This window comes from Emydura macquarii, unplaced genomic scaffold, assembly GCF_026122565.2.
Source record: "Emydura macquarii macquarii isolate MOO-44397 ecotype Brisbane River unplaced genomic scaffold, CSIRO-AGI_Emac_v2 contig_3340, whole genome shotgun sequence".
NCBI lineage: Eukaryota > Metazoa > Chordata > Testudines > Chelidae > Emydura > Emydura macquarii.
The window spans coordinates 30,972-55,037 of record NW_027133477.1 but is presented as its reverse complement, the minus strand read 5'-3'; the positions used below and the strand labels follow the sequence as shown (position 1 = coordinate 55,037).

Genomic DNA, 24,066 nt, shown 5'->3' with positions numbered 1-24,066 from the left:
ACACTTTGCACAGCTGCTTCCCCCTCCAACCCCCTGCCAATGTTGAGCATGCTCCCTGCACCGCTGCTCCCTGGCACCCCACACAGGCAGCACAGGGCAGGTGTTGGGGGACCCCAAGGAGGGGAGCGGAGGTGGGGGGAGGCTGCCCCCCCCTCAACGCCTGCCCAGCGACAGCGCAGCAGCCTCCCCCATGCCCTCCCCAAACTCTGCCCACGGTGTCCCCCCACGATCCATCTTGCGCCTTCCTAGGGAGGCACGCGCCCCCACTTTGAGAACCACTGGACTAGATGACCTCCTGAGGTCCCTTCCAACCTTAATCTTCTATAATAACAAAAACAATCAGAAAAGTTAAACACAGATGAAATCCCTGCTTCATATCCATAATCAGTTAGCTATTCTATGCGGGTTCTTATATTGCACTCATCACTGTAGTATCTGAGCACCTTCCAGTAGTGCATTAAGTGATATGAAGTTTGTTCTCTCATCCTCATGGGGGCAGTGATTAAAATTCGCACATAACAGTCTTCCTCCTCATCAGAGAATTCAAACTAGCTGGCTTTAAGGATCTCTTCCAGTATGACTTTAAGTGAACTCATCTCAGAAGATATGGAGTTCAAAAGCATGCAGCATTGGCCTAACTTTGCTCTCATAATGGGCGTTTCACATTGATTTCAACAGCAGAGTTAGGCTAACCCTGAGTTCCCATGGCTTTATCATCAGATAACCCCGAGTTTTGCTGTGAATAATATGGCTTTTTCTAGACCTGCCTCTTCATCAGCCTCAGCCAAAACCCACTGAAGTCCATGGACAGATTCCCATTGATTTCAATGGGCTTTGTATTGGGCCTCAGATGCCCATTCAAGATGTACATACTCCTTCAGATGTCCCTGGGTGATAGGCCTCAGATCAAGAAAGAACAGTATGTTTTGGCTTTGTAAGCAATCAACCCTTTGGATTTAGCTGCTTCCAGAACCATGTCTGTTTTGTCCTTCAGACAAGATACCAGTAATAGCACTGCATTCTTATCCTGCCCCATGCACTTCTTGCCTCTATATTTTCCTTCTCTGCTTCCTCCCACAGTCTTGCTACCCCCTTCTACACACACACACTTCTCTGTCACAACATACTCCCTGCAGCCAGCATATCCTTTGCCCCACATTTCCCTGCTCTGCTCTTGCTAGTGGTCTGCAGGAAACTGGCTGGTCACATGGCACTAGCTCAACTGGTTTTTAGCTGAAACAAAGCAGCTGTCAGGGGGACATGAAATGGAGCACAAACATGGTAATATGATGAACTTATTTTCCAAAAAGGACACAATACTTCTCATGAAAAGCTAAAAATACATTCACTCTTTCCCAATATTCATTTTGTAATATGATTGCTGTATTTACCATAGTGTTGTTATGCAACTGTGAATGGAAGGGGAGGTGGATCCAAATGCTCAGCCTGGTGAAATGTATCCACAAGATAAACTAAACTCTTCATTAAGATGGGCTTCTCATTTTGTAAAAGTTTGGAAACTCTTAGTCTGCTGACTGAAGCATGGACTGGCAGGGCCAGGGGAACTGTGTTCTGGTTCCAGCGCTGCCACAGACTTGCTGTGCAACCTTAGACAAATCATCTAGCTTCTCTGTCTCACTTTCCCCATCTGTAAAATGGAGATGCTAGTGACATTTGTAATGTTATATAAATTCTTCAGATGAATGGTATAAAAGAGCAAAGCATGTATTATTGTCTGATGGCTGTTCAGCAACCTGGTGAGTGTAAAAGTCTCAATCTAGATGGGCATCCCCATTCCAGGAACCACCGCAAACGACCCTCTTGTTGAAAGTGTCAGCGGAGAGGCCAAGAATAGAATTGGTCTTGGCGAATGATTCTGTATCATCTGAGACATGTTCTCTCTGGGTCAGGGTTGAGAAACATTGGAAAGGCAGAATGGGAAATCTGCTCACATGGGGAAACCTGTTCCAGAGATCAGTCAGTTAAGGTTATTAATGTAAAACTTTTCACCAACATCAAATTAATTCCATGAAAGCATAAGGTTTTTTTAATTTTACTAATTCCTTTTGAACTCATCATTTTTACAACATCTCCCCACTACAGGCCTCATAAGACTGTGGTCCTCCTCTGTACTGGAGTCCACTGATCTTGAGTGACTAGCAAGCTGTTACATGACAAGATGCAAAAGTCATATACACTCTCATATGAGGTTGAAGTGTGGTCACTGCAGTGCTCCTTTCAGCTTAGCAGCACATGTGGTCTTTCTTTTTCCTTTAACATTAAAAAAAATGGCTTCAGAGTTTATTTTTTTGTCTCTGTAAATCAAAAACTTCTTAATTTAAAACACAAGCTGCTACTGGATATGTTGAACCTTTAGGCTTATTTATTTTATTAAGCTACAACACCTCGGATATTGAAGCTTAAAAACCAGCAAATGTCCTTGCACAGAAACTGCTATTCTGGGGTGTGATCTCCAGAGAAGGGGCACACAGTCTGGTAAAGGGGTGAGATCCCTGCCAGTGGGGATGGGTATGTGGATGGAGTTGGGTATTAGAATGAAAGTCATTGAATACACACACCTTCAATTAGCAGTTGAAACATCTGACATTTAATTAGCATCCTCAAGGCATATATAAAAATCTTTTATACGTTCTGGTTTTCCCCCACCTTATTTATGGTTTTCAGATAAATAACTCTCCTTTTCTATATGTATGTCTTGCTCTCTCTTTAGCATTGCTGTTGAAAAGCAACGTAGAGGAAGCAGCATCAGTACTGTAAAAAACACATACACAAGCACATGTGAAACCATCCAGTGAACAGTTGCAATACAGACATACTAACAAAACCCAGTGCTAACATTTCAAACTCATATTAATACTAGCAACAGAACCTCAACAGTTGTGGAATTTGATAGTGAGTAGTGAAAGCCATGGAGGTCCTTTACAACCTACTGTATGCAGGGTCTGAAGCAGCTCTCCCCTGACAGCTAGTGATGAGCTGGAGGGAAAAGGCTTCAGAACCAGATTGTATTTACATGAACACACCTCCTCTGCCTAGGTATCTAGCAGACAGAGCTGTGTTGCCCAATTGATCAATTTTGGCTGGTGTTTGGTTACAAATCACTTTAGTATATTGAGTGCAGGGGTAATGAAATGTTATTGTATGAGTAAAGGGTGGCAGATCTGTACTTGGCCTGTCCTGATTGAAGGGTTCATCTTCAACTGAACTGAATTTACTAAGCTGGGTGTTCAGATGCCAGATCCCAGTGGCAGAAGAGAAGGTGGTGTTGGCTCTGTCTGAGTTATAGGCTTTACTTGACCTATCCCACTTCTCTGTTTAAAATTAGAGCTGATTAGGCTCCATAGAGAGTCTTATTTTTTTCAGTGACCACTGGAGCTGAAATCACAGAATATCAGGTCTCAGTGGTTAGATCTGCTTAGCATTTCTGTGGGAGAGATTGCCCAGCCTGCATTAGCACTGAGGTTCGCTGAGATCTGGGTGGAACTTCAAGAGCCCAACTCACAGAGGTTACAGTAGAAAGGCAGCTGATGGCACAGGGCCATTGGTGACTGAGCAGATGACCACACGGTGGAATGAACGGTGGCATGACAAACGACAGCAGCGGAATAAATGATGGCACAACTACGGCAGCAACAGAGAGTGAATGGCGGCACCTGTGAGGCAGCAATAACAGCAGCAGCAAAGGCATTGCTCAATGTTTTGTCCCCTCCAGCTTTCCATGTGGGAGAACTCCTGAAAATGACCAAGAACAGCAGCTGTCAGTGGGATGCAGTGGAGGGAGAAGGGACTGGCTTGTTAAAGGGACATTTGTTTCTTCGATTTAAACACAAGGTGAGAAATGGAGGCAAAAGACCAATGTACTCTGGGGCAGAAGCTTTGCTCACGGTCAGATGTGTTCGAACCATGGTTGTGGTGTTTTCCCAAATTAATGCCAAGTTCCTTTCCTCTTTTTATTGAGTTTTCTCTGCTTTGCACAGCCTGGTGCATGCAAATGGGGCAGGGTTGCCTCTTCGAGGTGCCATAGGTGCAGATTGATTTTTCAGATTTCTGGGTGGGTTAGGGCTCGTCAGTCCCAGGATATTGAGCCCAGTCTCTAATGCTGCTAACGCCACCTAGCAGAAGGGTAACACCACTGTCCTTGATTACCCCACCCCCTCCACCCCAGCTCTTCGGCCTGTCGGTGCTCTCTGCTCAGAGACCGGCTAACCCCGCCAGGGCTGACCTGCAGGGCCCGTTCCCACGCGGGGAAGGCTCGCTACTGGCTTCCCGGTGCACTGCAGGCCCCCCTGCCCCTCCCCACCCGGAGGGGGGGAGGGCACTGTGCGTCCGCGGCCTGGACTCCCCCTACTCCCCTGTCCCGGCCCTGCTGCCCCCCGCACACAGTACACGGGGAGGGGTGCCGGTGCCCCTCCAATCTGGGATGGGGGGAGGGTGTGCGGGTAATCCCAGGCCGTGGGCTGAGGGGGATAGGCGCGGGTGACTCCAGTCCTGGGCTGAGGGGGTGACGGGGCCGCACGGGACACTGGCCCCAGCCCAGGCGGTATGGCGTGGTGTGGCGCGGCACGGAACGGAACGGCACGCGGGCCCACAGCAGTCTGCTGGGTGTATCCTGCGCACGCGCCCCCTCAACCCTCACTCCCATGCTACCACCAGGCGCCTCGCGACACGAACCGCCAACCGCCCTCATTCGAATCCGCATCTTGAGCGCCCAATCCGGGCGGTGGGGGCCGGAGCCGCGATATCTCCACCCTGTCATCAGACTGACCAATGACAGCTCCGGCTGGGTTTGAAAAAAAGTGCGCGCGGCTGGTGGGCGGGGCCTTTCCCCAGTGGCAAGTGGGACCCGCGCAGGGAGGGGCAGGCTAGGCATCCGGCGCGCTCGAGGCGTGACACAGCCCGAGGGGGCGGATCCTGGGTGGAGCTTCCCGCTCGCTCTCTCCCTGACCTTCACTGAGCCCGGAGGGGCAGGGCCCAGCTCAATGGAGGTGGGGCCTAGTTTGAGCCCCGCCCTCTCTTTCTCCGCCCCCTCCCCTCAGGCCTTGCCGGTACCCTGGCAGCAGCCGCAGCTGCAGCTGAGTCCAGCTCATTCATTCCCGGCTCCTGGCGCGGTGGCGGCTGGTGACGGCTCCCTGGGGACTCGCACCGCAGCGCGGAGGGGCAGAGATGAAAGCGGGCGGTGAGCGAGCGTCTTCCCCGCCCCTGGCCGGTTGGGGCTCCTCTGAAGGGGGTGGGGGGACGCGGTGTGGGGCCCCTGTAGGGGAGGATGGGTCCCTCGGGTGGGAGTAGGGGCAGGGGTAGGGGCATGGTCCCTCTGGGTCCCTCGGGTGGGTGTGGGGCAGGGGGACCTTGGGACTCTGTAGGAAGTGGATTGCCAGCCGGCGGTTAGGGGCTCCATCCCCTGCCCTGGCAGAGCGCTACGCCCGGCTCCTCGTGGGACTGGGAGTTAGGGGAGGGGGTGGCTGGTGTGGGTCCCTGGGAGGGGTAATGAGAGGGCCACCTCTCTGCTGGAGGATCCTCTGAGCCTCAGAAGCTAAATTCTCAGACCCGAGAGAGAAAAGCACTTTGGTGGTGACACGAGGGCTGTGAAATGTCTGAGTACCCCTGCCAGGAGCCTACCAGCTTCCCCACATCAGATGGGATTTAACCCCTGGAACCTTCCTTCCCTCCCACTTTCCTCACATCTTAGCTGGCACTTCCTGATTTACCTTTTTATTTCTCCCCCCGTACTTGTAAGAAAGGTGGTGCTTTAGATTTTAAATTCCAAAGAGAGGGAGCCCCACTGGTTTAGGCGGGTGGATTTAAAAATCAACCGAGCCTATAGTGGAACAGGACCTGCCTGCAGGGGGAGGGGACTCACTCAGGGCTCCTGCAGGGGCACCCAGGACACTAAAAAAGAGCTACAAGTCTTATCTTGGCCACTTCGGGTTTCTCATCAACTCAGAGAGTTTCACAAAAATAATTATAAAGTAAGGTTATAATTATTAAATGGAGGAGTGGCTGCAGGCTTTGTAGGGAGCAGCTGAGACTTTTGCTTCAGAAAGGCATGGTGTTGGGATGAATGAAATATAAATTATTGAAATATACACCCTGCAAAATTCCCTCATCAAAAGGAGAGTCTAATTTAAAAATAAAAATAAAAACTTAATTCAAAATGAGAGAGAGTTTTGATATTTCAGGTGGGTCACAGGACTGGAAATTAGACTACAGGATTGCAGTTTACCGCTTTTAAATAGAAGTCTCATTTTAGCAGGGTTTTATCTTTGCCATGACAGTCAAATCTAGAATTGAGATATGACATCTAAGCCACCCCCACTCTCTCACGTCCAAAGTTAATTTCTAGGTTTTTAATATAATATTAGCTTACATTTCTGGAGTGCCTTTTGTCATGCAGGATACCAAAATGCTTAACAAACTGCAGTATTCATTTTTTAATTTAATGTGGTCCTCTCTGGGTTGAGGGTAGTACCTAACTGGCATATTTATGGAGGGAAGAGGGAAAATTTGTGACCAAAGGCATGGGAATAAGTGATAAGGACTCCTATGTTTAGAGCAGCCAAAACTGGCTTTTTTATGGTCTCTTCCAAAAGATCTGTGCATAGTAAATTGCTTGGCACTCTGACTATTTAGGAAAATCATCTAGTGAATTATTTTTTGCCAAAAAACTATAAATGGGTTTACCAAGAAGAATCTTTTTCTGAAGGCAAGTTTATTTTAACAGGAATGATTTTTTTTTAAATGACACTTTCTGCATTAATGGGACAGAAATATTTAAATACTTCACCTGAGTTTAATATATTTTTATTCTTGTGATGGGGTACATAATACCAGTGGACCTGCTTCTAAAATCTAAGCTATCTTTGTTTGCCAAATGTACTGTGAAATGCTTCAGTTACTTTAGCAGTTCTTGAATTTAAGATATTAAAAATGCAACTTGTGTACACAATATGGATATGTTTGTAGTATATGGGGCCATTTTAAAGTAAAACCATCTAATATAAATTCTGAGCTGCTGGAGCTATTTTGTCCGCCATCTAATCTTGTTTCAATTTCCTGGGCTGTTGAGTCAGCTTCAGTTCTGAACACAGGCTTAATTGGGATGCCACTCTAGAGATGCACTGGCAGTAGTTCATTGCAGTAGTTCTCTTGCTGAAATTGATGGGGTGGGCTGGGGGATGGAACATCTATGACAATAATAATCTAGTGATTTGTGAATGTCAGAATCGCCCTTAATTACGTAGATACAGCCTTTTATTCAAAAGTAACTAATAGGTAAACCAAGGGCTACCAGGGCAAGAATGGGCATTCAGTTAGAGTAGTAGCTCATTTCATTGTTGATCTTGGAAACTCCAAAAAGTTAATAAAATACACATTCATTTTGGTATAAAAAGATATTCAAGGTGGCCACTTTGCTTTTTTTTTGCCTAGACAGATACCTGTAAATCTGCACTGGGAAATACCTGGTTGTAGGAACTGTATTACTCAATCTTGTGGAGTGTCTCTCTACCTGGAGGAGTGTTGCTAGCCGTTGGTAGTTAGAGGGCTACTGCTGGCGACTCTTGCAGACAGCCTGGTGTTCTCTCTCCTTTCTAAGGTGATGCAACACAGTGCTGTGGCATCCAAACTTTGATATGAGACAGAGCAACACTAGTTTGTGGGTTCTCCACATGCTGGCTTATTACCCAGATAGGATAAAAACTAAAAATTGTAGAACACATTAGAAAAGAAGTCACAAAAATATTCAAAAATAACCTTTTTTAAATTTAATTTAAAAAAAATCATCCATTTACATATTTGGATGAAAATGAGGGGAAATTTCCATGAAAAGAGAGGTTCAGAGCCACTGCCAAAGAGTGCATCACCCTGTTCTGTCACATTATTCTATCTTTAGCTTAGCTAGTGCCCATGGCCCTATAATTAAAAATGACAAAGTCCCTGCAGCTGCTTGGCTTGTTTTATTTATTTAATTCCACGTATGATTTGTTTGTGGTTTGGAAGATTTGTTCTATTACCTCTCTGAAGTTTATTATTCTGTACATTTACACTTATTTGAAAACAATTTTTTAATACCAGGGATTGGAAATCAACTGATTAACAATTTTTCATGTCCACTGTTTTAAGTTAATTCCTGCAAGTGGAATATCACTGGGGTCCCTACTGATACAAATTATTGTATTAACTGATCTAGAAGAAAACCCAACTAATTAGGTTTCTCAGCTAACCTATCATTGCATGATAAGACCTACAAACTGGATTTGAAAAATACATCAGCTATCGCCAAGCAAGAAAAATTCCAAGAAAAGCAGTCCTAATCCATCAATTTGTGTGTGTTTCTAGACTTTATGGTTGCAAAGATATCTTTCCAAATGTGACACAGCGCTGAGCAAATAGACTTCTTCATCACTTGCTTGCTGCTGCTTGATAAAGCTCTGAGCAGCGGCCAAGAGTGAAACTGGCAAGTCTCTGGTCTCTGCTGGTCTTCACAGGGCAGCAATGAAATTGACAAGACTCATGTCATTTTCACTCTGCTGATGCTTGGCAAAGCTGCAAAGCTCTGAGCAGCAGCCAGGGAAGGTACTGGAGCTGTTCACTGGGGAGGAGAATCCCTTATCACCACATAGTTTTCTTTTTGGATCCCACTCATGTAGTCTCAGGGCTTCAGGTGAGAGAGATCCTTTTCCCTTCTAGTAGGTCAGGGTGTTTCAAATTTCTGACACCTACTACTCAGACTGATGCAAAAGATAGTCACAGCATCTCAGTAGAAATCCAAATACCTCACCCTTCCCAGCAAAGGGGAGCAGGACTAGGCTTCCCACCAGGGTATTGCCCCTGGATCCCTCTAGTGAGCCCGCCATCTCTATCATTCACTTTTGCCTCTGCCTTTAGCTAACTTAGGCCTGGTTTACACTTCTGGTGGCAGTTGATGTGAGATACGCAAGCTATGTAGCGTATCACCCATCAACTTACTAACTTTGACTTACTGTGGCATCTCCACTGCGCTGTGCTGACGGGATACACCCTCTGGTCGACACAGCCTTACGCTTTTCGTGGGGGTGGATTTACAGCATTGACCGGACAGCTCTTCTGGGATCGATTGTGCAGTTCTCCATTGCCTGCGGCATCAATCTGGCAGTGCCTGCAGAGCTACCAGCAATGTAGACATACCTGTAGTCCTTTGGCTAGCAGGTGCAAGGTGAACTTTCCCATCCGTCCTTAGGAGGAGCGAGTAAAGGAGCAGAATACATATAGTCCAGATACTTGTCCTAATATCACAAGGAGCCCTAATGCATGAAAGAAGGGACTTGAATCTCTAAAGATGGCAGTTCAAAGAGCAGTGACAGGAGGCTATGGGAGGTAAATATTGACAGGAAAAAAATTAAGATGACTGGCCACATCACTGACACTCCTATGCATTAAATACTACCTGAATGGGAATCATGTATGGAAGGAGTCTGCACAGTGGAGGATGTCGGGCTGAATAGCCCAAGAGATCTTTTCTGGCCCTGTCAGTTTATCTATTGTCACTTTAGTTTGTTAGTGATCCCCTTTTATAGATGATTATGCAATTGATTTGCTATTGTAACACAATTTTTTTTACTTTCCATTTCACTTGAAGATACAACATAACTTGTGCTGCACTAGAGCAGACTCTGTAACACCGACCATTTGCATGTTAATATGTAGACTAGTATTCTTCACAGCTGTTGTCTCTTGTCCTGAAATTTCTACTTGATAGTGCTCTTTCACTAATTGAGATGTCTGGGGGTTTGGTTTTGTTTTTCCTAGTAATCCACTGTAGATGTTCCAGGTGTTTTTCTTTCCCTTCAAAGCGAAGGATAAGAAAACGGCCTCGAGTCCTGACGTTACTGAGTCTCCCTGAAGATGTTCTGTTTCATGTTCTGAAAGGCCTTCCTGCTGAGGATATTCTCTCCATCCGAGCTGTGAGTCTGCTAACCCACTTCACCGCTAACCCACTTCACCCCTGTAGTGGGATGGGGCTTACCTCTGTCAGTGGGATGCCCTTGCTCCCAATGGCAGGACTGGACACAGGGAAGGCCGGATCCTCATGGCAGAGTAAATCTAACTGCTGTATGTATTCCTTCAGTTTTCTACTATCATGGTAGCAGTTTTGTTGCTTAAACCCCTCAGTCTTAAAAAGATTAGCAGCCATATTTGAGTGTTTTGTTTAAATTTTCCAGAGGGAGCTATTCTGCCAAATCATTCTGACTGAACAGTTTGGTTCGGTTAAGGATGCTTATCTTATTTTCCAGAATTGACTTTTGTCTAATCTAATTTATTAATGTTAATAAAGCAGGACAGTAGTTGTACAAAAGTCTACCTGTGTCATGTTAATGTGGCTGTAACAATAGACCACAAGAACTATTTTTCTATGGATCCCTATCAGTTATAATATACTTGTTTTTTTCCCCCCCCAGGTGCACTCGCATCTTAAATATCTTGTAGATAATCATGCTAGTGTTTGGGCATGTGCAAGTTTTCAAGAAGTATGGCCTTCTCCAAAAAATCTGAAGATGTTTGAAAGGTAATTTATAGGAACCCACTCATGGTCTATGCATTAGGGGAGATTTTCAAAGATGCAGAGGACAGTTAGGTACCCAATTCCCCATTGACTTTCAGTGAGAGAAGGACACCTAACTGCCTTTTCTGCCTTTGAAAATCCCCCCTTAATGTGATTAGGAGCACTGTTAGTTTCATTTCTATACTTCAGATTGGAACTGTCTTGTTAACTGGAGAAGAGGCTGTTGTTATATTTGAAGTGTAGATGGAAACTATGTCTTCAAAGTGCTTTACAATCCCCTGATGGAATGTAGTGCATAAGCTAAAATTATTACTGCTGCTTTGCTCTGATATTTGTGTTTCAGTGTAAATGTATAAGCCAGAAATGTGGACTGAAAGACAGCACAACTGTGTTTTAAAAGTATTTTTAAGACTGGTATTTGGATTTTTTCCATATTTAAAAATGAGTATAAAAATCTAAAGTTGCAAGCAAACAACTAATTTGAAAGAGTAAAGACTCTATCTGAAAAAGGTGTGTGTGGGTGTTGGTGGAGGCAGAACATAAGAGCTGAATCTGTCTGGTGCCCATGGAAGCCTCCTATGTGCTTCAGAGGTTCAAGTTCTGAATTCTTCCACTGCATTCTGGAGTTGTGGCCATCTAGAAGAAACAAACATGGAAGCAAGGTTTCCTGCTGCACTGGAATAGTCAAATGATTCAGCTGCTCTCAGATTAAATCTGAGTTATCTGTTTGTATTCTTATTTAGGGCTGCTGAAAGGGGTAACTTTGAAGCTGCTGTGAAGCTGGGGATAGCATACCTGTACAACGAAGGCTGTAAGTGTGTTAAAGCATGTGCTGTGGAGACAATGGGAATGGCAGAGAGAAATGATGGTGGAGTGTATATAGTTCTATATAAAAGAACAAAGCAATTTATGGTGAAGCCTGATCAATAAGCTTGGATATTTTAAATCAGTCATGTGCCAGTTTTTATCCCTACTTATTTTATGGGTATTTGGTTTTGTTTTTTTTTCCCCCCACCCATGTTGTAAAATTGTTAAATGCAGAAACAGATTTTCCCCTCCCCCTCATTTATAAGTATGTGGCAAGGTCTCGTATACCATTGTGCCTTTTGTGTTATAGCTTCCAATGGCACTACCAGCATTTCCCTAGCCATTTAAATACTGTGGCTGAAATACCATTATAGCACCATACACTTGTAAACAGCACTAATGGATTCCACTTCTACCTAAAATGTGGATGTGTGTGGATCACAAATTAGTAGCGCTTGAAGTTACGCTTTGAATTGGAAGCCTCTGGTCAAACGTAGCTGCTTCGATAGCCTGTTGAGCATACTTTAAAATGCAGATTAAGTATTACAAAATGAGTTGATTAAAAGGAGGAATCTGACTGGTGAGGGTTCTGAACAATGTGGGTAGCCAGTATAGTGGGGTTTGTGCCACCTGCCCCAGGGGTTGATGTTACATTGTGAAGTACTGACACTTATAAAAACACCCTAGGATTAGGACTATGTATTGCTGTGGCTGACTGTACAACAAAATTTTGTCGTTGCCAATGATTTTTGGTCATGTCATTTTGCCTGTCAAAAGCTTCAGACTGAATCAAGCAGAGCCATCCTTCTTCTGCATCCTGTTACCATTTCTGTGAAACCATCCTGCTGACTTGTGCTGTGGCACTATTAAATTCCAGGCAGATATTATGGGTTAGCTTCTGTTCCCTCTTTAAAGTATCTGTTTCACTTATTCAGTGTCCATCTCCGATGAGGGTCGTGCAGAAGTGAATGGGTTAAAGGCATCCCATTTCTTCAGCCTGACAGAGCGTCTGAATGTCTGCGCGGCCCCATTTATCTGGCTTTTTATTCGTCCCCCATGGTCTGTGAATGGGAGCTGTTGTAAAGCTGTGGTCTATGAGAGCCTCAAAGCAGAGTGTCAGCTGCAGAAAGTAAGTGGTGCTCTTTCTGTCAATGACTTTAAGACAGGGCAGCACATCCACCTAGCTCTTTGCACAATTACATTTCAGTTTCTCCAAGGAGTATCTTGTTCTGATGCCGTTGATTTATAGCTGTTTAAGCATTGTTTACATTTAAAAATTAAAGTTAATACACAGCAAAAGCATATGCAGTATGCAGCAGAGGCTCTGTTTGCTAGCTGTCGAAGGACTGAAAGGTGACTGTTCTGCCAAATTAATTTCCATCTCAAAAGTAATGAAATATTAATATGACACTAAGCTGGGGGGAGTGGTAGATACCCTGAAAGGTAGGGACAGGATACAGAAGGACCTAAACAAACTGGAGGATTGGGCCAAAAGAAATCTGATGAGGTTCAACAAGGACAAGTGCAGAGTCCTGCACGTAGGACGGAAGAATCCCATACACAGCTACAGACTGGGGACTGACGAGCTAGGCAGCAGTTCTGCAGAAAAAGACCTGGGGGTAACAGTGGATAAGAAGCTGGATATGGGTCAGCAGTGTGCCCTGGTTGCCAAGAAGGCTAATAGCATATTGGGCTGCATTAGTAGGAGCATTGCCAGCAGATCACAGGAAGTGATCATTCCCCTCTATTTGGCATTGGTGAGGCTGCATATGGAGTATTATATCCAGTTTTGGGCCCCCCACTACAACAAGGATGTGGAGAAGTTGGAGAGAATGCAGCGGAGGGCAACAAAAATGATTCGGGGGCTGGAGCACAAGTCTTATGAGGAGAGGCTGAAGGAACTAGGCTTGTTCAGTCTACAGAAGAGAAGAATGAGGGAGGATTTGATAGCAGCCTTTAACTACCTGAAAGGGGGTTCCAGGGAGGATGGAGTTAGGCTGTTCTCAGTGGTGGCAGATGACAGAACAAGGAGCAACAGTCTCAAGTAGCAGCGGGGGAGGTCTAGGTTGGACATTAGGAAAAAGTTTTTCACTAGGAGGGTGGTGACGCACTGGAATGGGTTACCTAGAGAGGTGGTGGAATCTCCATCTTTAGAGGTTTTTAAGCTGTGGCTTGACAAAACCCTCGCTGGGATTATTTAGCTGAGGTTAGTCCTGCTCTGAGCAGGGGGTTGGACTAGATGACCTCCTGAGGTCCCTTCCAGTTCTATGTGGGGGGGAATGGTCAGTACATAAAAGGCCAATGCAAACAAAGCTCTATCCTGGGACTGTTTTGAAGAAGTCTCTCTTATTTCTTGGTTCTCTTTATTAATGTGTAGTTTTAAAACTATCTTTTTAGGCCCAGAAAGGATCTATTCTCCACTGCTTGGCTAAGGTTTTAAGCCTCTTTGAGGTGAGTAACACTCCTCTCCTGCTGATGGCTTTGGGAATTCTGAAGGTACAATTTTACAATGCAGATTTCCCCTGTGACTTTTCAAATGCTAGATGCCGTTTTGTTATTACCTTAATGTGAGATCAGGCCAATTGTTCTTGGTTTCCCCCAGTGTGGGGGGTGTGGGGAGAGGAGAAGTTTTTTTGCATTCTCCTTTTCGTGGCAGAGAAGCCCCAACCATCTATGGTGGCCTTTTTCTATTTAAGAGACACTTTCCATTTGAAATCGAGTTAGGCTTCAGTGTGGGTCAAATTCATATGTTGTCTGCTGGAGTAATCTTGTGCCGCTCTGTTGACTTCATTGGAGCTGTGCCAATTTACATCAGCTGAGAATCTGCTCCCATGTTTTTTAAAAATAGTTTTAGCCACTAGACCTGCTTGTTGTGCTTGCACTATGGCTGAGAAACATCCTTTTGAGATCTGCCACACTGGGTACCAAAGGAAGTGACATGCTGGCCACCTGGAGGCCTGAATTGCTTTTGACTACCTGAGGAAAGCTGCAAAGTAACTTTTAAACCAGGGTCTCCAAAAGACAGTACCTGCAGTTCAAGACATCCTGAACATTTGGAGGATGCTCCTGACAGTAGTGGATTGATTCTGTATTGTAGCTTTCAATCCAAGGACGTCTGTACCACTCTGGAGTCTTGGGGCCTTGTGTCCATCTGACTGAGTATGCAGCATAAATAACATTTGACTTTTTATTTTTAGGATGAAGAAAAAAGAAAAGAAGCTCTTGAAATGTTTGAAGAGTCTTCAAAGCAGGGTTGCCTAAACAGCTCCTACCTCCTCTGGGAAAGTAACAGAAGAGCTGCTGTGAGTAAATTTGACTCTTAAAATTATCTTTTCACTTCTATTACAGTAGCCCCTACAGTCCCCAACCAAGAATGGGGCTCTCTTGTGTTGAGTGCTCTATATACACACGGTAAGAGACAATCCCTGCCACTAAGAGCTAAATCTAAATAGACAAGATGGGCAAATGGTGACAAAGGAAGTAGTATCCCCATTTTACAGATTGGGAAGATGAACACAAAAATTAAGTGTCTTGCCCATGGTCACACAGGAAGTCTGTGGCTCAATTGAGAATTGAACTCTGATCTCCAGTGCCTTAAATCGGGAACATCCTTAAGAGAAACAGACTGACTGTTGTGTGAGGTTTTTCTCACAAAGAGCAGAAGAGATAGGAGAAGCAATGCCTTTGGATAGTAGTAGTACTCCAACCTTCACAAACATTGTACCAAATGGTTCTCTCCCCTAGACAAAAAGGGGCAATGCCTTCTTAATGCTGTTCATATTCCTTTTCTGTAGATGTCAGATCCTGGCAGATACCTCCAGAGCCTCAGGAAACTAAGGGACTATGCAGCAAAGGGTTGCTGGGAAGCCCAGGTAAGACTTCCACTAGTGAAAACAAGACTTTAGTTTTTGCACGGCCCTGTCTACACTGACCTAGAAAGACATGGAGTGTTCTTAAATAAAGATCCAGTGGCTGGCCATTAGGAACAGGGGATAAAACTTTTTTCAGAAAACACTTACACATACTCTGCAAAGTGATCACTTCTGAAAATACTGCACTTGCACAGTGAAACCTGAACAAGGACTCACTTTAGCAAGCAGTCTTTGTTTTGAAGAGCCTGTCCCAAAATACTGATACGTGTAGTGTACAACAATTCTACCATCTTTGAAAAATAACTGTTTATTCTTACTGTTTCTGCAGTGGTCCCATAAACTGCATTTCACTGTATTTTGAATGCAAAAATGACCTGGATTCACCCATGTTTCCAGTTCAAATTTTGTTTCTCTTTCTAAATGCAAATTAGCTCACTTGCTATTTACGTTTTCCCTGCTGTCTGCCTGCTGTAGATATCTTTAGCCAAAGCTTGTGGGAACGGAAACCAGCTAGGATTAGAAGCAAAGGCCTCCAGTGAGATGGTGTCTCAGCTCTTCCAGGCCTCCCTTCCTGTCAGAAAGCAAAGCATCTTCACTGTGCAGAAAGGAATGAACGAGACAATGAGGTAAAAACAAGCTCAGCAGCCAGGTCTTTGACAAAGTGTGTCTCTAACATGGCAGAGAAGGCTGCTACTGTTTCCTTTAAGTGCCTACAGTGAGACTTGTGCTAATTACACTTCTGTCTGAGATGAGATGTGGCTTGTTAGATCATTAAGCTCTTTGTGGGGTTATCAGTTAGTTCTGGGACACAAGCAGTGGCATGCAATGCAGAAAAGTTTGTACTTTGTAAATGTCACTAATTGCACAGTGCCCCTGCTTAGAAGCAGAATGAAAGTGACACTTATTTTGATAAGTTCATATTTTAAGGTGTCTTTCTTACTTGCAATCTGCATTGATTTGCCAGTCTGCCTAAAAAACACCTACCATGGTGCATCAGCCCAAAATTTGACTCTTAAAGCTGGTCTCATATCTGTCGTATTACCTAGATGCAACAGGACTGAAGTCTTTTACTGAAGTCTTGCTTTGATGTTCAATATTTTGATGGCTAGCAACTTTTAAAAGGATAAAAGGCTTGATATTTATGGAGAGTCTCTGTTATAGCTGTCACTTAGTAAAGGTCTGGATGGCTTCTTACCTAAGGGATCATGTGCCTTTTGTCTCCTATCTAGGTACATCCTGATTGACTGGTTGGTAGAAGTGGCCACCATGAAGGATTTCTCCAGCCTCTGTCTTCAGATGACAGTGGGATGCGTGGATCGGTACTTGAAGCTGAGACCTGTGTCCCGGGCTCAGCTCCAGCTTTTGGGAATCGCCTGCATGGTCATTTGTACACGGTGAGTTTTGACAGCTGACATGCACCAGTGGCAGTGATGATACAAACCCAGTACGTAACTATCTGGTTCTGCTTTCTCCACTGCATAATAACAGAGCTAGCACTAGCCTTGCTTGCCCCTTTACATGGTGACTGCTCTTTGAATGTTGCTTTTCAGTGTAAAGTTCTTAATATTTCCAAGTGAGATACAAAGTCATGCTGCTGTCACCTGAACGCTTATTTAAGTGTACTGGAGGGGCTGGAGCACTCCATGCACGAAGCACTGTCTTCTGTGTAGAGTAGATGACTAGCATCAGAAATCTGACTGGGATCCAGGTCAGCACTATCATTCTGATCAGCCCATCTGCCATAAGCCACTCAGAAAAGTGGGTTTGTATCTGGGTTCGGGCAGTGTAAATAACTCTTTGTGGCAGAGAAGTATTGTGTTCTTGGCCCACTGTGTTAGATGGGACTAATTCTGCTACTTCTGCTGTCTCAAAGGCTCCTGGGTTTAAACAGAGATGCTGCCAAACTGGAGACTGAATTCCAGGCACAAGGAATAGGTCTGGCTACTGGTTCTGCAGACTTTCTGAGGGAATTACACCTGTGAAAACTGCTGCAGGATCTAGGCCTTCTAGTCAGTGACATGATAAAGATGCCGGCCCAGGTTAACGGTGGCATGGACATGGGCGTTACCTTCTGGGAACACTTGACACTCAGCATAACTCATGACTCTATCTGGTATCTTCCTAAGCTGCACTAACATCCCCTTCCCCCTTGTGCAGGTGTCTCTGTAGTGTGGGATATCCATGGTGTATGGCTCTCCCTGGGCCCAAGTGTTAACCATCTTTAATATTGCAGCTTCATCAGCAAAGAGATCTTGACAATACGGGAAGCTGTGTGGCTAACAGACAACACATACAAATATGAAGATCTAGTCCGTATGATGGGGGAGATCATCTCTGCTCTGGAAGGCAAGATAAGGGTAAGTTCGGAAAAAGCAAAGGTGGAATACAGTCCTTTGCTAAGTCATGGAGAGTTACTATACTCGGTGGTGAGATGTAGATCCTTCTTCCTCTTCTCTGTAGACTAGGCATGTTGCTTTGGGTGTTCCTGGTTTCCTCTGAATCAGCAGCCTATGCTGCTATAACAAGTGATTGGGGTCTTAATTTGAGTGAGAATGCTCTGAGGATTGTTGTGTGTAATTCTGTATTTGCAGATACTTGATGCTATTGTACTGTAAGAAGTTTAAATTTAATCCCTGTAGGACCAAATTTAGAGATCTCATATATTCCTGCCTTAGTGTCTGGGAAACATCTTGACACCACCAGGATAGTAAGAAGCCATCTTTTATAATGAGCCTCCATGAAAAGGCCTGGTCACCTGGGAATAATTCCATTGTGTTTGGTGCTTCACTGTGTGGGAGTTTTGCCAACTCCTGTGTGTTCTCTCTTGTGCATTAGATTCCTACTATTGTGGATTACAAAGAAGTGCTACTGAACATAATCCCTCTGGAGCGAAGAACTCTTCACCTGTACAGTTTTATCTGCGAACTCTCACTATTGAACACGGGTCTCTGTGTATATTCCCCTGCCTGTCTGGCTGCTGCAGCACTACTGTTGGCTAGGATACTGCACAGACAAGGTAAGAAATAGGCTAATGCTAATTATTTCATAAGTGGACTGCAGGTTCTGCAGTGTAACCTGTTCATCCATGCAGTCCCCCTTGATAGCCATCTTTCTACTTCAGCCCCACAATATCTACTTGTGCCAGCCTGCCTCAGTCATGTTAAAGATAACAGCACTTCAGAAGGATGGGGTGGCTTGGCCTTTTCCTCCCAGTAATTGCTGTGTTGAGCTCAAGTGTTAGCACGAGATTTGGGTTTAAGAAATGCCTACGGACTGGATTACACAGCTAGGAATCTCTATTCTGGCACTTGCAGCGGTTGTTAGAGCCTGTCAATTGATTGTGAACTTGGCTGGATTATCTGCAGGCATGATCTTAAGTAAGAACTGCTTTATTTCTGCAGTACAGAGTCTTAGGTGCTACTGTTTGTATTCCCTTCTCCAGCACATCCTTGGACCAGCCAGCTGTCTGAATGCACTGGATTCTCTCTTGAAGACCTGATACCCTGTGTGCTGAGCCTCCACCAAAAATGGTATGACCTTCAGAATCTTTCTGTGCACCCCTCAGAGGTGAGTGGGGGAGTGTTTGGGCATCCAGCTGTTAGACCCAGGGCATAAATCTTAATAATGATGTTTTGCTAATTAGTTACTGTATCAGAACTAGGGAATATGCCTCACTCCTCACACCATGGGAGAGGTTGAGAGCTCAGTTCAGTGCCAGCCCCACTATGAGTAATGCCTCTTGGCTGTAGGGGGTGTGCTGCTCGTTACCAGTAGCTCAGTCTTCCAAGTCTCCCTTGATTCACAGGCTGGGACTTGCTTTTCAGCAAATTACAGGAAGCTCATCTCGGAAGATGTCATGTTTGCAGCCAGGAGTGGGAGCTGGGTCTTCAGACAAGTGTCAAGGAGAGGAAGGGGGGTTGGTCCTTTAAGCTGCCTCAGAAGCTGAGCTACCAGTCCTGCTACTCAGCTTCCCTGCTGCTGAGCCATAGTTGGTTTGTCACACTAGAATACCGGGGAAACCTCCCCCAGAGCCATAAAAGAAAGGAGGAATGGTTTTAGGTCAGCAGGTTGTATGAACTTGATCCAGTGCAATGTGCTCCTGTAAGACCTGTGCTGTGATGTTTTTCTTTCTTCCTAGTTTCCATGATGATGTCCCAAAGGATTATAGGCAGGTGGCGTTGACTGCTGTGAAACAACGATTTGAAGATGAGCGTTATGAAGAAATTGGCAAGGAAAAGGTGGGTTAGTAGCCTTATTGTTCTGCGCTCCATTCTTTGGTGGCAGGCACCTTCAGCAGAGTGACCAGTGTAGTCAGGACTCTGACAAGTAACAAGAAGTTCAAATTAGAAATCCCAAAGGGAAGATGGAGAGGGCAAGAAATGCAGTGGGTGTTAGTATCGCTTACCCTGTGGGGATATCAGCTGTCTAGTTGGGCTGCAAATACCAAGAAGCAGTTCAAGACTTATTGATCTTAGGGAAAATATCAGAGCATTGGGTCTTTGTCTCACTAGGCTGTCTTGTCGTTTAGGTGATGAGTCACAGCCAGCTTTGTTCACTGTTAGGAGTGAAGCAGGAGGACCCAGAGCCCAGTCCCTTACACACAAGTGCTGAGGAAATTCAGACTTTCCTTAGCTCTCCATCTGGAAAGAGAACTAAAAGGCAAGTCAAACTAAGCTCTGTTCTAACTGTGTACTCTCCCCTGTGTTTGCAGTCACTGGATCTGATAATTCAGTATGGAGGTTATTTATGGGCATCCGACAAGGGGTCTTTTACCTCCACATGGCAGACATTTGTGTGCAAATCACTGAGTGGGATTTTAACCCACTTTCCTGTTCTGAGCTGCCATTCTTTATAGACTCAGTCTCCCCCAGTCACCTTAGCTCTGCTTGGCCTCTTTCTCTGGGATGGCTAGAAGGCAAGTTTGGGTTTCATACTGGGGTGGGACTTGCTGACCAAACCAAATGACCAGTTGTATCTTTGCCCATTTGTCTCACAACTCTCCCAGCAAATGCCAAAGACTGGCCTGTCCCCTGACTCAGGATGATTTCCTCTGTGTGTGCTGAGTGAGTAACTTCTGAGTTTCCCTACAACAGGAGAAGGGAAGACAGCATTCAAGAAGACAGGGGCAGCTTTGTGACTACCCCCACAGCTGAACTGTCCACGCAAGAGGAGAGTCTTCTGGATAACTTCCTGGACTGGAGCTTGGACTCCTGCTCTGGTTATGAAGGGGATCAGGAAAGTGAAGGGGAGAGAGAGGGAGACGGTAAGTAATGTGGTTTTCTTCTCTGATTACAATAAAGAGAAAACAAGGTTTCCCAGCAGTAGCTTAACAAAAAGTCAGGTTACTCTTGCCAGAAAAGTGCAAACTCTTTCAAAGGGACAGCCATCACTGAAGGAAGGTCCCTTTTCTGTTGTGCACTGGCAATTATCTTTACATCACAGCCTGCTACAGCAAAACTTGTCTTGGTGATAGATGCCAAAATCTCCTTGTCCATTTGTGTTGCTGCAAAATGTTTGGCTACAAGACTTGGAGAGCTCTTGCTCAATGACTGCAGACTCTGGAACGTAGAAAATGTTGAGCACTGTCTATACTGCTGTGAGGTAGCGCTGCTACCTGATAGCATTGGGTGCTTTGAACCACTTGGTGAGTGAAGGCTGCATGTTAAGAGGTTTTGCTGCTCCTTCCTCTTTGTTCCTTTCTTCCTTTGTTCTTCCCCATCCACTGTCCAGGAAAACCACTCGAAGGAACCTGGCTGTAGCCAGCCACTCAACACCGCAGCCTCTCCTGTTTATTTTATTAGTGCTGTGACTTAAAGCTTTTTATACCACGTCTCCTGTACAAACTGTTAGAACATGCCTGTGGAATAAGTAGGTGGAGACTCCACTTTATAAAAGGGAGAAATCGGAGCTTGTGTGTTGACTCCCTCTGTGGCTTTAGAGAAAGTCAATCACCCAGGATTACAGCTCTTGAGTTCCTGGCTGTTGTTACACTGCTGCTCAGGTAGATCCAAACCACTCTTCTATATCTCCCTCTAGTGACAGCTCCCAGTGGAGTCTTGGACGTAACTGTAGTCTATATGGATCCAGCAGAGCACTGCTGTCAGGATTCCAGTGATGAAGATAGCCTCTCTGCGGAATGGCTTGGACAGGATGTACCAGCGAGGAAGGCTGAGCAGCCAGATGCTGAGAACCAGTGGCTTGCTGGTCACACCCCAAAAGAACCCCCACTAGAAGCCACTTCTGGCTATTCCTCTGTCCACAGTGCCAGTCCTACTTCCTCTGTAGATGGCAACGTTGGAGCACCTCTCAAACCTACCTCAGCACTGTCTCTGGGCAGTGCCGTGAACAAAGGGCCATACCTGCCTCGCTACTTGAAATCACATTTACAGTCTGTGCGGCCCAGCTCCAATGACGGCAAGTGTGACAGAAGGCAAGCCAAACGGAAAAATGTGGCTGAGCATAGCGAAGAAGAGAGGATGAACCTGGGCTTCTTGAGCCTCTGATTTCAGTGCTGTTTGCTTTCATTGAAAAGGGCTCTGGAAACAGTATTTTGGTATAGTCGTGCAGGGAAGGTAGCAAGTAATCATCAATGTCTGCAGCAGCCCCCCTGCCGTGCCAGACGGGCCCCAGCGCATCATGGTCTGCAAGCCCCATTTCATGCTTCTGTGGCTTAGTGCTGAGCCACCTTCTTTCTTGGCAGCTGCTTTTTAAAATGTTCCCCATAGTCTGATCCTATGCAAACTAAGAACCCCGCTGGTCTTGAGCATGTGTAAAGAAAACCTAGAACCTTTTGTGCTCTCCAGAGTCTATTGTTTTTACCCTTCATTGCACTGCCCCGTGGTAGCTGACTCCTCTACAGAGGAGGAAGGGGGGAAAAGAAGACCGTGCTCAGATTCTGTCCTTCTGAAGACTCCCTTATCAGGTTATTTGTGCCTGAAGCTAATGCCAGGTGTTACTCACTCCCCGCCAGTGCCCTCTCCCTCTCTCTGGACACTCTCCGGTGTGTGATGGAGCTAACCAAAGGGGTGGTGGTAGTAAATGGAGATTCTTGCTCTGACACACTTGAGCTTTTAAACATCTCTTCTCCTGGATCTTATTCTCTTTTCCTTAGTCCTACACTGCTGTAGCCCGTCAGCTCAATTACTTACACAGCTGTGCAGCAGGCCCTCTCTCTAGCTGCCATGTATTTGCTCAAGTGAAGAACATTTGTTGTATGCCTTACCATTTCACTGCCTTGTGCCTTTAATTATAGCACCAGGGGTGCAGTCTGCAAGAACTTGTTCTCAGTGTAGACTTGTGTTTTGTGGTTCCTTTTTCTGTCCGTATTGTAGTTTGTCTTCCTTGCTGTTCCTCCAATAGAGTCAGCTTCTACTTCCATGTTTGAATGTACTTTGAACACTAGAACAGAGGCAGCAATGTAACAATAGCAAATAACCCTTCTATCTGAAGCCCTACCTTAGACACCTCTCCATCGCATCCCAATCATCAAGGAAGAGCGGGTGCCTTTCCCCCTAATACTGGACAAAGGATTCCCTGCCTTATGTGGGCTGTGGAAGCTGTACAAGAAGAGCAAGAACCTGAGGAACTAGAGGCCACTTTACACAATGTCTTAGATGTCACAAAAGGGGCTGACCCTCTAGAACAGGTTGTGAGAAGCCAGCATGGTACAAGACTGCTGGCACCTGTTTGTTATGCTATGAAGCTAATAACACTGGAACTGTGCTCCGTTTACCTACCTTGTTTAGAAGTTACTGTGGCAGAGACAATGACAGTTCACATACAGTGTAGTGACTTTTGTATAAAACAATTTTTTTTATAGTTGTCTCCTGGTTTTATTTTAAAAAATAGAGGGGGCAGTGCTTGTGTGTGCATAAAGGAGATATTAAATGGAGTGTTACTGGAGCAAGTTTGGTAATAGTGACATGCCTTATGCCATGCTCAAGGTGTCATAGACTTGAGTTTAGGCTCCTGCTAGTCCTGTTTCTAGTGATGAGATAAGGCTGTTGGTTATAGCTGATGTGTGATCTCTTTAAAACTAATACCCTCACAGACCAGATACTGGCAGCAGCAAATAGTGGCCTATTTTCTACAGCTACTAGCTTGAGCATTCATGGGTTGAAAAGGAGAAGCTTATCAAGTCCGCTGCTATTGTCACTTTCACAAGCTGGATTTGAGTCTACTGTGTCTCCACAGGGCATAGAACTTACAATGGTGGCTTCTTCCAGATCTTGAGCTGTTCTCCAAGAACTAGCCCCTGAGTGGCAGGTGCATTATAAAGCTAGACCATAGAGAAGCAGGGTTCCTACAGCCCTTTCCCTCAAGGTACATTGGAATGGTTCAATTTCTAGTCTGCAACTGTAAATAACCTCACCCTCATTGTATAATAGTCTTCTATCACCCCTATGATCATCTGCTACAACTCCTGCCTCATATTCCTCTATCCCTCCATCGTAACCTACTAAAGAAAAAATGCTGCAAAGAGTAGAAATTGGAAACTAAGGTCTGGGAAAGGTTGACATGGCATGTGGTTACATTGAAATCAGGATGTAAAAACCTAGCTTTATATCTTCCATAAGCCCAGCTCTTCTGTAGGGGGATAGGTGCCTAAATACTTTTGTAGATCTGGGCCAAAGTCAGTAGCCAGGAGTTATATTAAGGCTCCCACCCACACCTAAACAACTAGATCAAATGATGCAGCTCTAGTCCTGCAGAATTAAGCAGTGTGGTTGGCTGATTCTGATCAACATGAGTAGTAGTGAATCAACCCTAAAGCCAGAAGTGGTGACTGGCAGGTATAGAGATGACCTTTTTGGCATGTTTGTTGTGTCC

At 45.2% G+C, this 24,066-nt stretch overlaps 1 protein-coding gene and 1 long non-coding RNA gene across 3 annotated transcripts; one reads left to right on the top strand and one right to left on the bottom strand.

Moving 5' to 3' along the window:
* Nucleotides 1-3,231: 3,231 nt before the first annotated feature.
* On the bottom strand, nucleotides 3,232-4,757 carry LOC137143520 (uncharacterized). Its single transcript, XR_010917186.1, has 2 exons — nucleotides 4,693-4,757; nucleotides 3,232-3,753 (listed from the first exon to the last, which is right to left on the bottom strand). It is a non-coding gene; the product is annotated as an uncharacterized lncRNA (long non-coding RNA).
* Nucleotides 4,758-5,107: 350 nt separating this feature from the next.
* CCNF (cyclin F) lies at nucleotides 5,108-23,053 on the top strand. Of its 2 annotated transcripts, XM_067533338.1 has the most exons (17): nucleotides 5,108-5,197; nucleotides 9,805-9,959; nucleotides 10,455-10,561; nucleotides 11,302-11,369; nucleotides 12,301-12,494; nucleotides 13,763-13,816; nucleotides 14,563-14,667; nucleotides 15,160-15,237; nucleotides 15,712-15,863; nucleotides 16,467-16,631; nucleotides 17,471-17,594; nucleotides 18,073-18,253; nucleotides 18,680-18,767; nucleotides 19,376-19,475; nucleotides 19,766-19,896; nucleotides 20,331-20,500; nucleotides 21,274-23,053. In XM_067533338.1, the coding sequence occupies exons 1-17, from the start codon at nucleotides 5,185-5,187 to the stop codon at nucleotides 21,738-21,740; spliced, it is 2,352 nt and encodes a 783-aa protein (XP_067389439.1). In that variant the 5' UTR covers nucleotides 5,108-5,184; the 3' UTR covers nucleotides 21,741-23,053. The 2 variants fall into 2 exon arrangements, with proteins under 2 accessions (XP_067389439.1, XP_067389438.1); XM_067533337.1 differs by lacking the exon at nucleotides 5,108-5,197 and having other exon boundaries at nucleotides 9,631-9,959.
* Nucleotides 23,054-24,066: the final 1,013 nt, after the last annotated feature.

What these genes read in the sequence shown, in the direction of transcription:
- CCNF (XM_067533337.1), top strand. Translation starts at nt 9,774, where the DNA reads ATGTCTGGGGGTTTGGTTTTGTTTTTCCTAGTAATCCACTGTAGATGT. An exon ending in AGGTTTTAAGCCTCTTTGAG is followed by an intron (nt 13,817 to 14,562) that starts GTGAGTAACACT and finishes TTTTATTTTTAG; the next exon opens with GATGAAGAAAAAAGAAAAGA. An exon ending in AAAGTAACAGAAGAGCTGCT is followed by an intron (nt 14,668 to 15,159) that starts GTGAGTAAATTT and finishes CCTTTTCTGTAG; the next exon opens with ATGTCAGATCCTGGCAGATA.